Source organism: Arachis hypogaea, chromosome 19 (assembly GCF_003086295.3).
Source record: "Arachis hypogaea cultivar Tifrunner chromosome 19, arahy.Tifrunner.gnm2.J5K5, whole genome shotgun sequence".
Lineage (NCBI taxonomy): Eukaryota > Viridiplantae > Streptophyta > Magnoliopsida > Fabales > Fabaceae > Arachis > Arachis hypogaea.
In genome coordinates this window covers 101,181,691-101,196,073 of record NC_092054.1, presented here as the reverse complement: position 1 = coordinate 101,196,073, position 14,383 = coordinate 101,181,691, and the positions used below count along the sequence as shown (strand labels likewise).

The following is a 14,383-nucleotide window of genomic DNA, read 5'->3' as shown; positions in this document are numbered from 1 at the left end:
GTGTTCCATTTCTATTTGCTTTGTACTTTTTGGAGAAAATTTTCTCATAGTCAGACATAGCAGGTGTAGGAGATGCTTTTCTTCATTTTGTGTTTGTAGGCGTGCATGCTCTCTTATTTGTATGAAGAGTATCTCTCATCCTCTTTTGTTTTTTCCTTTCTACACTGTTGTATATTTCTTATCATTATCTCAATAAAATTCTTTTTTCATTCAAAAATTTTGGGTCTAATTAATATTAACATCTGGAGCCCATAGCTATGTTTGGACTGTTGTATCCAAATTTGAGGTTCAAAACCGAAGAGGATGCTATCCGGATTTGACACAAATGCAGGTTCGTGCAGTTTTATTTTTTTAAGTTTTTATATCTATGCATGCCATATTTTTAAGCTTTTATATCTATGCATGCCATATTTTTTAACTGGTCTAGAAATAGTTTTGTGTATTCTGTTTTCTGATCTTTATTATTTCAAATCAGTGTATGTAAAAGCATATTAACTTTTATATTCTCTATGAAATTTAATTTTTGTCTTAGTATCATTAAAAATGTTATATTTTAAGATAAAAATAACAGAAAAAATACTCAATTCACAGCCAGAATTATAGTTATGTGGATACAATTCAAAGTCACACTGCTTAAAATAAAAACACACTTACATGCATAAACTTAGCCATGGTGAAATATTGCTACAAATGTTAACAAAGAGCACACATGATCTTAGATATAAGATAATATTTAGATATAGCTCATTGCAAATCTAATGCATTTTAAGAATTCTTTCAACCCAATCATGGTTGTATCTAACAATTTCATGTGACTGAAAATACAATCAGCAGGAAAAAAAAGAGAACACCGAACTCTGTTTTATAACTCTTTCATTTTGTTTTATTTTTTCTTGTATCTTTCCTAGTAAAATTTTTTGACTTGGTTTCTACTCCATTGACATACCACAGAAGGAAAATCTGTGAGTGCTCTTCGATAATTGGTACTAATCAGATGGCTTTGGGTGGTTTTGAGTATCAATTCAAACTATACAGCTAGCCTAACATCCATCCTCACATTGCAGCCGTTATCATCCATATATTTTCAGCAAGAAATTGGGAACAATTAAATTGGGACTAGATTAGGGATCGAATTGGGACTAGAGTTCGAACCAGATTAGGGATCGAATTGGGAACTTATGGGTAAACGAATTTGGTGCACACAGATCCGATCAACAATAAAAATTATTCAATTCAAACAGTGGTACCAGGCCAAAAAATGAAATTGGAAGAGCAAGGAAAGGGGGAGAGAGTGACCCTGGAAGCGAGGAAAGGGTGCGGTCGAGCGGCGCACAACAGGGTTGAGGATGACGACACCGGGACGGTTGGGAAGCCTCGCGACGACACCAGGGCGGTTGGGAAGCCTCGCGACGACACCGGGACATGCACGGCGGAGGAACGAAGAACGGACATGCCTATCCGCCCTACTTTCGCGCGCGGGAGATATGCAGCAGCTTGAGCAGATCTGTGACCCGGAACGATGTGGCGGCTACAGCTGATGGAAGGAATGTATACTGTCGGGAGTTTTGGACCTGGTGATTGGCGCTTTTACCCCCCTTTTGGGTTCGCGCATAAACGAGGGAAATTGGATCTAGCTTCCTCCAATTTTTTTTGTTTTGTCACTCTGAGCTTTATGTAATTTGGAGCGTTTGAGGCACAAAACCGCAGCTATGGTGACTGGTCTTTGACGGACACAAAATTCACTACAAGAACCGTAGCTTCTCCATCACGTTGCGACAATTTGGAGAGACGCAGGAAATTCGGCGCTGCTAAGCTGCGATTCTCTTGTAGTGTACTACATGAGTAGAAATCGCCAAACTGTCTCTTCTCATACCTAATTTTCAATATGACAAATTCTTTGATGTTTTCGAGTTTGGTGTCGAATTTTCCAAACTTACCTTTTATGGTAAGTATTAAATATTTAAAAATGATTTATTTTTACATTTTTAAATTAAATATTAATTTAAAAATAACCTTTATGTATGAACAATGCTATCGTGTGGTGGCTAATGCAACTATAGAAACTGATATTTGTATTGGAAAAAGTTTTAGGATCCAACAATATTTCGGTCAATAAATTAACTAACAATAATTAAACACTAAAAAATATTTAAAATTAAAATAATAAAAATATCTAAAATTCAAGTAAAAAAATTTAAAAATAAAATAAAATAAAATCAATTTAAGATATAGAGTTTAAAATTTAAGATTTAAAATTTAGAATAAAAAATTTAGGGTTAGAATTTTATAGGTTGGAATTGAGAATTTAAAATTTAAAATTTAGAACTTAGAATTACCGAAAATAATGGGTGGTCGGTAGGAGCAGCCAATACTAGTTAGTGATTGATTGAAATTATAGTGTTAAGAAAAAAAAAAGTACAAAAAGATAACAGAGCAATTTTTAAAAAAATTGTGAATATTTTAAATTTTACAAATATTTTAATAAAAATTAGATTATATAATAATAATAATTTTAACAAAATAGTTACTTAACAAATTTTGAATATAATAATTTAATTATTTGTCGAGAAATATAAAATAAAATTTAATTATTTTATATTTTTATGTTACAATTTAAAATATTATTTTAATATAATTTTTTAATATTATAAAAAATTTATTATATAATATTTAATCTTAATGAATAAAAAATATTCATATTTTTTATATTTAATTAAAATAAAAAATTATGTTGTCATTTATAATATTGTATATTAAAAAATATTTATTTATATAATAAAATATTATATATTTATTAGAATTTATCAATACTTTTTTTTTATATTATTATTTTTTAATTTTTATTTAATAAAATCTGATAGTTTATATAAATATAACACATCTAATACACACAAAATTATTGTACACCTTTTAAATATACTGCATTTTTATCCTAATCCAACATACCCTGTAAAATTGATTTAATTAGCAAATAGCAACAAATATATATAAAAGTTGCTGCACGACCAACGTGTGGGTCCTCCTCTTCCATATAGTGCCAATAAACCAAATTAAAATATCGTCATTTTTGTTTCTTCTTTTCTACGTTTTCAATTTGCACCATACAATTTCATTTACGCATCATTCTTTCTTTTACCTTTTGGTTCCGCCATCTAAATGTAGAAGCTTATAATGTAGAAATTAGACGTTTTATATCTAGAAACGCATGATATCACACTACTCTATATATACGGTCCTTTTTCTCTATAATTAAACATTAACATTATTATTGATTAAGTGAAGAAGCACCAAAACTGAATAAAGAAAAACACCAAACATGAAAGATGAGCAATCGCGTAAATTAAATAAGGCTAATTATTAAGATTAGATCAGTTTTCATATATTTTGACTTTTGAGGCATTATTTTTAAATTCAAGCTCAATTTATATTAGGGTCGGTGAGAGGTTTTAGATGAATTAGTAACCGGCCTATATATATATACACACAGTTGTCTTAACAAAAATAAAAAAGACTAGAAAAGAAAATTAAATAAAATGATGACTTTATTAACTCTTTTAGAAATCTGAATTAATGAAAATTAGTATATATATTTGAACAAAATAAAATAAAAAATATTATGTATAAACAAAATATCAACTGCCAATTAGCTATGATATATTATTTGTGTATAAATGGTTTACGATAAACAAAATATATTACAGAACTAACTTACTCCAAGCCAATGGTTATCATCAATTACATTTTAATATGAAGCTAAAAAAAAAACTATTGCTTTTCGGTCATAAATTAAGCCTAATTTAGATGGCGAATTAAACTTAAATTTAGACTTATATTGAACATATATAAATTTGTGTTAGTTCAACTCGGGAGACTTTTAGACTTTTAGAGTTATATCATTTGATTAAACTTTACGTTCAAGTTAGAGTTTAGTCAATGTATTTTTAATAATAATAACTCTATTAATTAACAGGCATCCCAATAATTTATCCTACTATTATATATAATAAGCTGCTCTGAACTATCTATCCACTTGGAATTTGGAACACAGATATTAATAAGTTCTTGACAAAGCTCAGGGAATTGGAGTCCTCTATTAAACAATTTCCTCATCAATGTTTAAATACTGTTCTAGCAATTGATACTTTCGAATAGCTTAATAATTAAGAATTTCCTTTCCTATATTTTGCTAACATTTCATTCTTTCAGAAGTTTCATATGTGCTTCCTTGCTTATTTTTGGTTTACAACATGATTAGTTATTGAAGACTTTGCATCGTCTAAAATAATACTAATTGAAAATAGAAAGAATAATATATTGTTCATTCCCACATGCATGCCACAAGCCAGTAGAATGAGGCAATTGAAAATAAGAAGGGTATAAATTATGTCCTTTAAAATTAGTTTAAACTTATAAGAAAATTAATAATTTTTTACATATAAATAAGTATTATAAAGCTCTTAAGATGCTAACAAGGATGCTGCATATATAATTGTAAAGCTAAGTCATATTATAGTTTTAGGGGACGAAAAACAGATTTCATTCTTTAAAAAATAAAATTCATTGAGAGAATATAAATATGATTATATATGGTCGAAAAAGAATTAGTCTAGTTTTATTATTAGAGAGAGATAATAAAATAAAACACATAAAGAAGAATCTGTTAAGACAAAATAGTATAGTGTTTGATATATTATTATATTTCAAAACTGTAGTTTACTGATTATTAGACAAATTCTATTCTTTCTCTTTTTTTTTTTTTACTTTGTTAAAGCTTTAGAAAATATTGTATTAAGTCTACATACTCAGCATTTATTTCCACTTCAATAGATTTAAAAAATTTAGGAGGATTTCATGAAAAGGGTAATAGACTAATAGGCTGGCATTTATTATCTTTGCTGCACTAGCTATATGCACATGCTATAGGTACTTCTTTTTCCTAACATGATTTATTTCTATCGTTCTGTTAGTAATTAATCTTGGGCGCTTTTAATTTGTTCTGAAAGCAAAAGAAAAGGCATACAATAAAAGGGAAGGTCTATATATGCTTTGGAGCGTGGAAAGAATGTTGGGAATAAACCTATCTAACTGGTTTGCAAGGAATATTGGAACATATGCTGCCACTTTTAATTCAGCATAACATAGTGCTATTGTTTTATAGATATGCCACATGCCCATCATATCATCTATCTAGTAGATTATATTAAAATTAGATTTTTTTTTTGTATTTAATAATAGAAATGACGTGATTAAAAAATATTTTTTAATTTATTAAATCCAATCAATTATAACGAATTAATTATATCAATTAATTAATTTAATTAATTATTTTTCAATTTTTTTTATTTTAATTAAATAAATCAATAAATTATAATAATTATTTATATCAACTAATTGAATTCATTACTTCTTAAAAATATGTTTATTTATTTAAATATGCTAATTATAATTAATCAATTATTCAATTTGATTAGAATAAATATTAAATTCTATTACTAATATAAAAACACAATATTTCATTCTTTTCATTTTTATTTATATTACCATTATAAAAAATCATATATACTAGAAAAATTTTTTATCTTTTTTATCAAATTTTCTTTCATTTAGGTAGTTTTTATAGCAGCAACATTTTATTTACTTTTTTTTGTTATGATGTATTATTATTCTACTTTTTAATTCTTTGATAAACTATAAACCATGATTAAGTGTTATTGTAGTCTATCTATTTTATTTATTTTATTTTATTTTTATTTATTTAATTTTTTATTTTTTATTATGAATTTTATCATTTTTATCTGTTATATGGTAATTTATTGTAACTCTTTACAGGTTACATATTCAGTCTCCTTAATATTAAAATCATGTCTATCATGTGCTTAATTTTATTGATTTATTAATCATGCGAAAACAAATTTAATTGTTACTAATTCAAATATCCAATAGTACAAAAATTATCAATTTCTTAATTTTATTTTACCATGAGTCAATAACATTGTAAAGTATAAATTGTATGTTAGGAGGATACGACACTATTTTATAAGCGCAAATAATTAGACGTTAAACAAATCTCATTCCGCTAGAGCATTTATCTTCCTTTTCAACTCCAAATTATTACTCCTCAAATTGTAATTACATATTTAATTTTGCAAATCAAAAGCCTTGATAAAAATCATAACATCTATTTTTTCATGTGTAAAAATTTCAATTTAGTTCCAGAATACTTTGATGATATATGTATAATTTTTTAGTTGATAAATAAAAATAAAAAATTTTTAAAAAAAATTCTACAAGCTATATATTTTAAAGGAATAGGACACTACTACATAATTTGATGATATAATAATAATAATAATACTAGCTAATCTTTTAATTTTAATATATTAAAATTAAATTTTTCTTCAAACTAATCAAAGTGAAGTGTCATGTCTTCATAATTTTTTATTCTTTTCAAAATAAATACACTCTTATATGTTATTAATCATTTTTTTATTTTTTTATTTCTATTTCTAATATTTTCTAAAAATCCTAATTCCAATTATCGCTATTTAATTCACTAATTTTAAATAACAATTAAATTTATTATAATGCTTGCTAATCTTATCTATATTAAAGCAATTAATAATAAATACTATTTATAAATAATAAATTATAAATATTATTTTTTATATTTTCTAATTTAATTCCTTTTTATTTTTATTTTTGCTTATTTTTATGCATTTTTTTCGTAATAAATTTATTCTTGCTAATCTTCTTTATAATAATAAAAAATAATTTATAATGATAAAAATATTATCATTTATCAATTAAGTAATATGTGCCTCAACATCTCCTTATTATACTATTAGTATAATGGTACAATAATATATGTAGAATAACAATTTCTCAAATAAATAAATAATCATTATTCCCTTTCGCGTTCAAAAAATAAATAAATAAAATTGAGAAACCTAAACTAATTGGCATATAAATAAGAACTATATAAAGTGGATATTGTGTTAAGCAAAATAATAGCCAAAATAATATAGGTATATAAATTTTTTTTATAATGGCAGAAAAAAAAGTAGATCATATTATTCTTTTAAATAGGAAAAGAATATTGTTTTTATTATCAATTCCTAATTACTTATTTTAACTCAATAAATTAATTTCTATCAATTAAAATTAGAAATTATTCAATTATTGTTATTTAATTCACTCTTTTGTGGCAACAATTAAATTTATTGTAATTACTGCTAATCTTCTCTATATTCAGTAACTAATAATATATATTAACAACTATTAAATGTATTATAATTCTTGCTGTATATTTAAACATGTATATGATTAGAATTTTTACTGTTTCTTATCAGCATGTATATAATTATTACTATATATTTAATTTAATATACATACGATAAAAATTATTACATATTTTAGGATCGCTTAATTATATTTATTTTGGAAGTATGAATCTTAAAATAAATATGATTATAAAATTTTATTTTTTGTTTTTTTATCTTTAGTTTGTCATTTTTTTCATAATTTTGTTTTATATTAATTTTTATTTTATGTATTTTGATTAATAATTCTTAAGAATTTTGTTTTCTAATTTTCAAATTTTTTGTAATATATTTTTTTGTAGAAGTTGATAATAGGTCCAGTCTTTTTTCATAATCTTTTTCTTGTAATGTAGTTTTATCAGCTGCACGCATTGTTTTTTCTATCTTTTTCTACTTTTTTTTATTGTTCTTTTTGTAACACCTTATCACACAAAGTTTTATGGTATAGTCGTAAATCAGAGGTGATGAGACATTACGACGCCTAAAAATAAAATATACATATAGATATAAAAGAATAATATCATAACTAGGTCAAAATAAGATACATAATATAAGGACAAAATAATACAAGGCCGGCTAAAAAATATTACAAGACCAGAAGGACAAAATACAATTCTGTTTCTCCAAAATAAAACCTCTAAGAGAAAAGTATACAACTACATGTTCAATAGTGGAAAAATATACTAAGTACAAAATAAACTTCAAAAATAAAGTCTTTTCCGCTTCACCAACGAGCCCCGCACTCTTAGCGAAATGCGCCACGTCCTGTTATCTAAAAAATCAACAATTTTCAGAATGGTTGAGAACCCGAAGGTCCCAATAGGGTAATAGTTCTGAATAGAGACTATGTAAAATTACATGAACCCGCTAGGCAATCCTAATCTCCAAACTCACATAAGTTCAAGTCTAGGATTCTCATTTAATCCCACAGGGTCAATATGCTAAATTCTCAGCTATATCAATAATCTCTAATCTCAGTTCTTCTCAACACATCCCAACATCTTTATATCCAACATCACAGTTTCTCAGATCAGTATTTAGCTCAGTAATATCAATCACAATTAATAATCAATACGGGGTTCACACTACAAAAAAAGTAGATTAAAATGGCAATAGTTTTATGGCGGTTTAACAAAATTGCCGTTTTGTTTGCCAATTTCGGCGTTTTTAGTCTCTGCCAGAATTTTCATATTTTTGTGGCGGTTTTAGTTGATTCTGGCGGTTTAAAACCGCCCCTATCATTTTCAGTTTCTTTTTTAATTTGGATGATGTGTTGCTGCATATATGAGAAGTTTGTGGGTAATGTAAATGACGAACCCTAATCTTTTTCCACCGTTCATCTCACGCCATTGTCCTTCACCTCACGTCGCTGCCAATTATTTCCTCGCTATCATTTATCCTCTCATCGCTTCTCATCTCCTCGCCGCTGCAAGAAACGCTATTGTTGCTTCCTTCATCGAGCTTCTATCTGGTTCTCGATCTGGCTTCGATCTGAATATTTGTTGCTGCCGCTTAATTCACCGCCATCGTTCATCTCCCTGCCGCTGCTCATCCCCTCGCGACACCTATCAACATCGTGCCGCTGCCTTCAATGAGCTTCTACGATCTTGTTCTGGCTTCGATCTGAAGGTTAGCCATCGCCTATCATCTCCTTGCTGCTTTGTTTATCACCTCGCCGCCGCAGGCAGTATTGTTACTGCCATTAGCGAGCTTCTGTGATTTGGTGCCGCCTTCTCTGTAACTTCCGCGATTACGTCCTCGCTCTCACCGTCGAGAACTTCCTTGAGCACCGCCTCCAGACTTTCGTCTTCAAGTTCGGCGTGGCCAAGTCAATCCACCACGCCATGGTCCTCATTCGCCAGCGCCACATAGGTCTTTCTTTCTTCTTTTCACTTTTTTACTGAAATTTAGGGTTTTTAAATTCCTAATTTTCTATCAATGGTTGTTTGTTTTTGCTCACTATCGAATTAAGAATCTAATTTCCTTGGTTTCTAGGCCTTTGATAAAGTATTATTAAGTTTTGTGATAATAGAATATGTGTTGATTTCAGATGTGCTACTCCAGCTTCATCAAGATTTGCCAATAATAACAATAATGATGATGCACTAGTTCCAGCAACTAAGAATATCAATAGGCCTAGTATGGTGGTGAATGTGAAGGTCTTGAAGAAGCTCTTCTCTGTTAACAACTTTCAAAAGAAACCAAGAAGGAGAGTAAGATAATTATCCTTTTCCTGTGGTGATTTATGTCAATCAGGTATAAAATTGATCTTTTATTCAAGTATAAAATTAGAAAGGCTTTTATTAGTCTTTGGTGAGGGGATTAATCCTTATCACTAGAAAGCTATGCCTCTTCAAATGCAATGTAAATATAAATTATAGGGAGAATTTTTCTTTGATTCATTGTTACATGTCACATATGTTCCTATTGGTTCTGTTCTAATCTCTTTTAGCCAAGCCAATTAGATGAAGTTTGAGGCTTTTAAAGTGGCACTATAATCTTCTTGTTTTGGTAGGGGAAGGAAAATAAGCACAAGAATGTAATTTCCATTATTCATTTTTTGTTCACTTGTAAGCGTTGATTTCTCCATCGGTTATTTATGAATAGTTTCTCAGTAGCTTGTTGCGCTTTTCATTTATTCTCTCGTTTCATTTTGCACTCAGTTACATCTTGATTTTCATCTTGAACCATAGCAAATTTCATTTTATTTTTGTACCTCGATTGATAAAGAGAAATTTATTTAAAATCTGAAAATGAGAAAATCTGCTCCAATTGAAATATTTCATTTGTATCGTTCGGTTAACTGGTTAAACTCTTGTTATGGTTAGAATAAACTTATATCTGGGGAGAAAGTGTGGGGTTTTAATTGGATTAAGGATGGTTGTAGGGTGAAATAAGAATTGAAAAGAACACAGTTTGGACCAAAGCCAAAATTCCTGGTTTCATGTTTGTTTGTGTAATTGATGTTTTTGTTTACTATGTAATGGTGAGAGTTGTTAATGCTGTGCAGTTGGAGGATGGCTGGCTATACTTTCTGTTTCTGGTTTTACAGCTATAGCTGTAAGAAAGGCTGTGAAGACCGAAATGATCGATCCTGAGCCTATGGAAAAGCCCCCTCCATTGCTGTCCAAGCAGGGGTATGATGCTGCTCTAGGTATTGTTGAAATTTTGACAATACAGATATGTTTGGTTGAAGGTTTAGGGTCCATGGATGAGCTCCCTTTTTAACTTCACCTAAAGTCATCCGCAAAAACTTCCAGGCCTTTTTTGCACCTCAACCAAACATACCTTAAATGGCTTTCTTTTTGTTTAGCTGAGTTGAAACTACATAATGAACTAGTTTTGTTGTGAATTTGTTATTCTTTTTTCAATATAGCAGGATTTTACCTTACAGTTAACCCAAAGAGTACCTCGATTGCTTGGGAAATAATTAGAGTATGCATATATATGATGTGTAGCTTTAGAAAATGATATGCTGCTCATTTACTCTTTCTCATGTTCTGTTCTCCCTCCATTTACTCATTGAACGAGAAATTGTAGGTTGTTAAAAATGTTGCTTCTCAATCATTGAAAGTGAAGAAGCTCATGTACTTGTACCTCCTTTATTATTCTGAAAAGTATGTACATGTAATCAGCCTATAACTCTGATGTTTATAGCATATTCAGATGGTCGACCTTTTTGTCATTCTATTTCATTGGAATTTAGTATTCGAATACAGGTCAAGAGTGGGAACAAAGTTTCGGTATGTACATCATCATACTGGATTGTTGTTAATTGATTTTTTAATCTATTTTTATGTGTATCTAATAGAAGTTTTCTTATCCATATTTGGCTGGCAGGATTATTCTAATGCATCATTGAAAAATTATGCAGTATGGGCTAACTCAGCGGTGTGTTGTGTTTTATTTTCGGAGCTTAAGGCTTTGCTTCATACTGTTCCGGAAGTTGCGCGATTGATTGGGGCTAAAAATACAGACCTGGTCTTATGAACCAGTGATCAGGATGATGAAGGGAAGGTAAAAGCTGTTTTGCAGGCAGCATTCACACACCTAATGTCAGCTAATAAAGAGAGAGTCACTGAAGCAGTAAATAGTTTGAAATTTCGTCTCCATGATGAAAGCAAGGTTAGTTGCTTGCTTATTTAATTTGCTCTAGGAAGTTATGATTTTGTTATAGCTCTACTGTTGATAATTTAAGATGGCTTAATGTAATATAAAATTTAACTCCTTTTATTGATCACATTTGTCCTTTCAGGATATATCTGAACAATTTAATCACACAAACAGTCTGAAGCTGATTGCTAGAGCTCATCTGTAGTGTATACTTCAAGGTGTTGGGAATAATTGCTCTGTTCTAGAGTACCTTTACTTTTGATTATCAGTTCAGAGCAATAGTTTACTTAGGAAAAGTATATAGGAAAAAGAACCTATAACCAGAATAGATCTTTTTGTTTTAGGCTCTTATTTTTCCGATTTTAAGTATATCAAACTTTATCCCTGGTTGATACTCCGGATCATACTTTGTTTTGACTAATTTTTTAATGCTAATTTTTTTTGTATTATTATTTTAGTCATTTACTTATATGACTTATTGTTCTTTTGCCAGGGCTATTCGGCATCCTGCCAGTGGATATGTACAGGGGATAAATGATCTTGTTACACCATTTCTAGTCATTTTCCTATCAGAACACTTGCAAGGGGTATCGATAATTGGTCAATGTCTGATCTATCTGCAGAGAAAATTTCTAATAGAGGCTGATTGCTATTGGTGCTTGTCAAAATTACTGGATGGTATGCAAGAGCAAGACTATTACATGTTTGCTCAACCAGGAATTCAGAGGCTTGTTTTTAAGGTGAAGGAATTGGTCAGGAGGATTGATGGTAAGCTTTTCTTCGGGCTCATTAATTTTTCCATAATATCTGTGTATAATAAAATCTCATACATCCTATATACATGCACACATAAAACTATACTTTGCAATGATATTAGCATTAATTTAAGGAAATCAGGATTTTTTTTGTTTTGTTTAAAAGCTATCTGGATCTTTTTAATTGTAGAACTATTAAAAATCTTTATTGTGCAGCATGTGAATGTTAGAACTTAGAATATAAGAGGGAGCTTTCTGCTTTGTTTAACAACTATTTGTTACTTGACAGATACCGAAAAAAGGGAATATTTATTCAGTGAATAAAGGAAATGCCAAAAATTGGGAGAAACCAATCACTGAGTAAGTTTAAGCATTTGTCCCAAAAGATATAGGTGCTAAGAAAAATATAACAAAAATATCACCAAAATGAGATATTTTCTTTAAAATCTGATGATTTTATATCATGTCAGTGGATCCATCTAGTGGGATTTGTTGTTGTTTGTTCTTTAATTCCTAAACTCATAAATAACAAAGTTCTTTGTTTCTCAACCCTATATCTCTTCCAGGAATGTGGATAATTGCATGTTTCCTCAAGATGGTTCTTCACCAAAGTCCCTTAGATACGTTGGAAGGTATTTGATACTATCCATCTTTCAAATATCCTAAATTATTGTGTGTTAACAGAAATGAGTATATAATGCAGTATGGTTGTAGATATCCATAGAACATTGCTTTATGGTGGTATCTTCATGTACCTTGTTGATAAGAAAAATCCAGATGGAAAGCTAAGGTGTGATGTGCTTTGTGTTCTAGGCTCTCTTTAGCTTTTAACCATATAATATGATTTAGTATCATGCTTTGTATTTTCAACTCTTAGTTATAACTTCTAACCGTATAATATGATTTTGGCATCTAGGACTAGGATTTCAACTTTCTATTTCAATTTCACACTATTGGCATTGCTCAATTTATATCCTAAAAAGATATACTTGTGACTTAGTTATGGAAACTTGTTGTGAAATTAGGCTTCTTTACGAAGTGTTTCCAATTTCATATTTTTTCTCATCTTTTCTACTTTTAATTTTTAGGAAAAGATTTCCAATGAAAGTTTATCTTGGTGTCAATGATAAGATTAAATAAACCAGTACCATTATATATACTCAAAACTATTCAATTTCATGTAAAAGAAACTACACACGAATTTGATTGTATTTTCTTTTTTTTCTTTTTTTATCAGGTTACAACTGCAGATGAGTACATGTTTAGCGTCCAAAGAATCCCAGAAGGTAGAAGTGGCAATTGGAATAATCAGAAGAAGTAGCCAGTGATAATCATAATACCATGGACTATTTATTGAATTAAATCAGAACTTGTGCATAACTACTGCTTATAGGCCTGTTAGATAGTTGATACTTTGTATATGAATTATTATTTTTTATTTCCAATACGAAAAAGTTATATATTATGTTTAATACTTTGTTTATGAGTTATATAATAGTTTGATACTTTGTATAGGAATTATTATTTTTTATTTGTAATACTAAAAAATCATATATTATGTTTAATACTTTGAGTTATATAATATTTTGTCTATGGATTATGATTTTGTTATTGTAGAATTTTAATAAAAAAATTATTTATTTAGCAAGATAAAAATAATAGTAAAAACTGCATTTTTAAAAGATAAAAAATATCATTTTTATCCGGTAAAAACGGCAGTTAAAAATGCCATTTTAAACGAAAAGGATGCCATTAAACCCTGGTAAAAACGGCGTTTAGAATTCCATTTTAAACAAAAAAGATGCCATTAAATACAGGTAAAAACGGCGCTTATAAACGCCATTTTTAACGAGAAGGATGCCATTAAACCCAGGTAAAAACGGCAGTTACAAATGCCATTTTAAACGAGGAGGATGCCATTAAACCCAGGTAAAAACGGCGGTTACAAACCGTCATTTTAAACAACAACAAAACCGCCGTTTTATTTGGTTAAAATGGCGGTTAAAAACCGCCATTTTAACTGCCAAAAAACCGCCGTATTATCCACTGGTTATTACGGCGGTTTTCAAAAAACCGCCGTAATAACCAGAATGGCGCCCAGAATTCCGGCGTTTCTTGGAGGCGCCATTTTCGGCAATAATGGCGGTTGTAACCGCCGTAATTACCTTAAAAAACCGCCATTTTAACCCTTTTTTT

At 29.2% G+C, this 14,383-nt stretch overlaps 1 protein-coding gene across 50 annotated transcripts; it reads left to right on the top strand.

The window, feature by feature from the left end:
- Positions 1-8,417: 8,417 nt before the first annotated feature.
- LOC112779990 (fructose-1,6-bisphosphatase, cytosolic-like) lies at positions 8,418-13,752 on the top strand. Of its 50 annotated transcripts, none has more exons than XM_072228119.1 (11): positions 8,418-9,191; positions 9,370-9,575; positions 10,330-10,473; positions 10,977-11,062; positions 11,160-11,444; positions 11,575-11,650; positions 11,926-12,200; positions 12,477-12,547; positions 12,754-12,819; positions 12,891-12,977; positions 13,425-13,752. In XM_072228119.1, the coding sequence occupies exons 7-11, from the start codon at positions 12,198-12,200 to the stop codon at positions 13,513-13,515; spliced, it is 318 nt and encodes a 105-aa protein (XP_072084220.1). In that variant the 5' UTR covers positions 8,418-9,191; positions 9,370-9,575; positions 10,330-10,473; positions 10,977-11,062; positions 11,160-11,444; positions 11,575-11,650; positions 11,926-12,197; the 3' UTR covers positions 13,516-13,752. The 50 variants fall into 50 exon arrangements, 32 of the variants coding, with proteins under 32 accessions (XP_072084220.1, XP_072084243.1, XP_072084222.1 ...); XM_072228142.1 differs by having other exon boundaries at positions 10,860-11,062; positions 11,194-11,444; positions 12,902-12,977; XM_072228121.1 differs by having other exon boundaries at positions 10,860-11,062; positions 11,194-11,444.
- Positions 13,753-14,383: the final 631 nt, after the last annotated feature.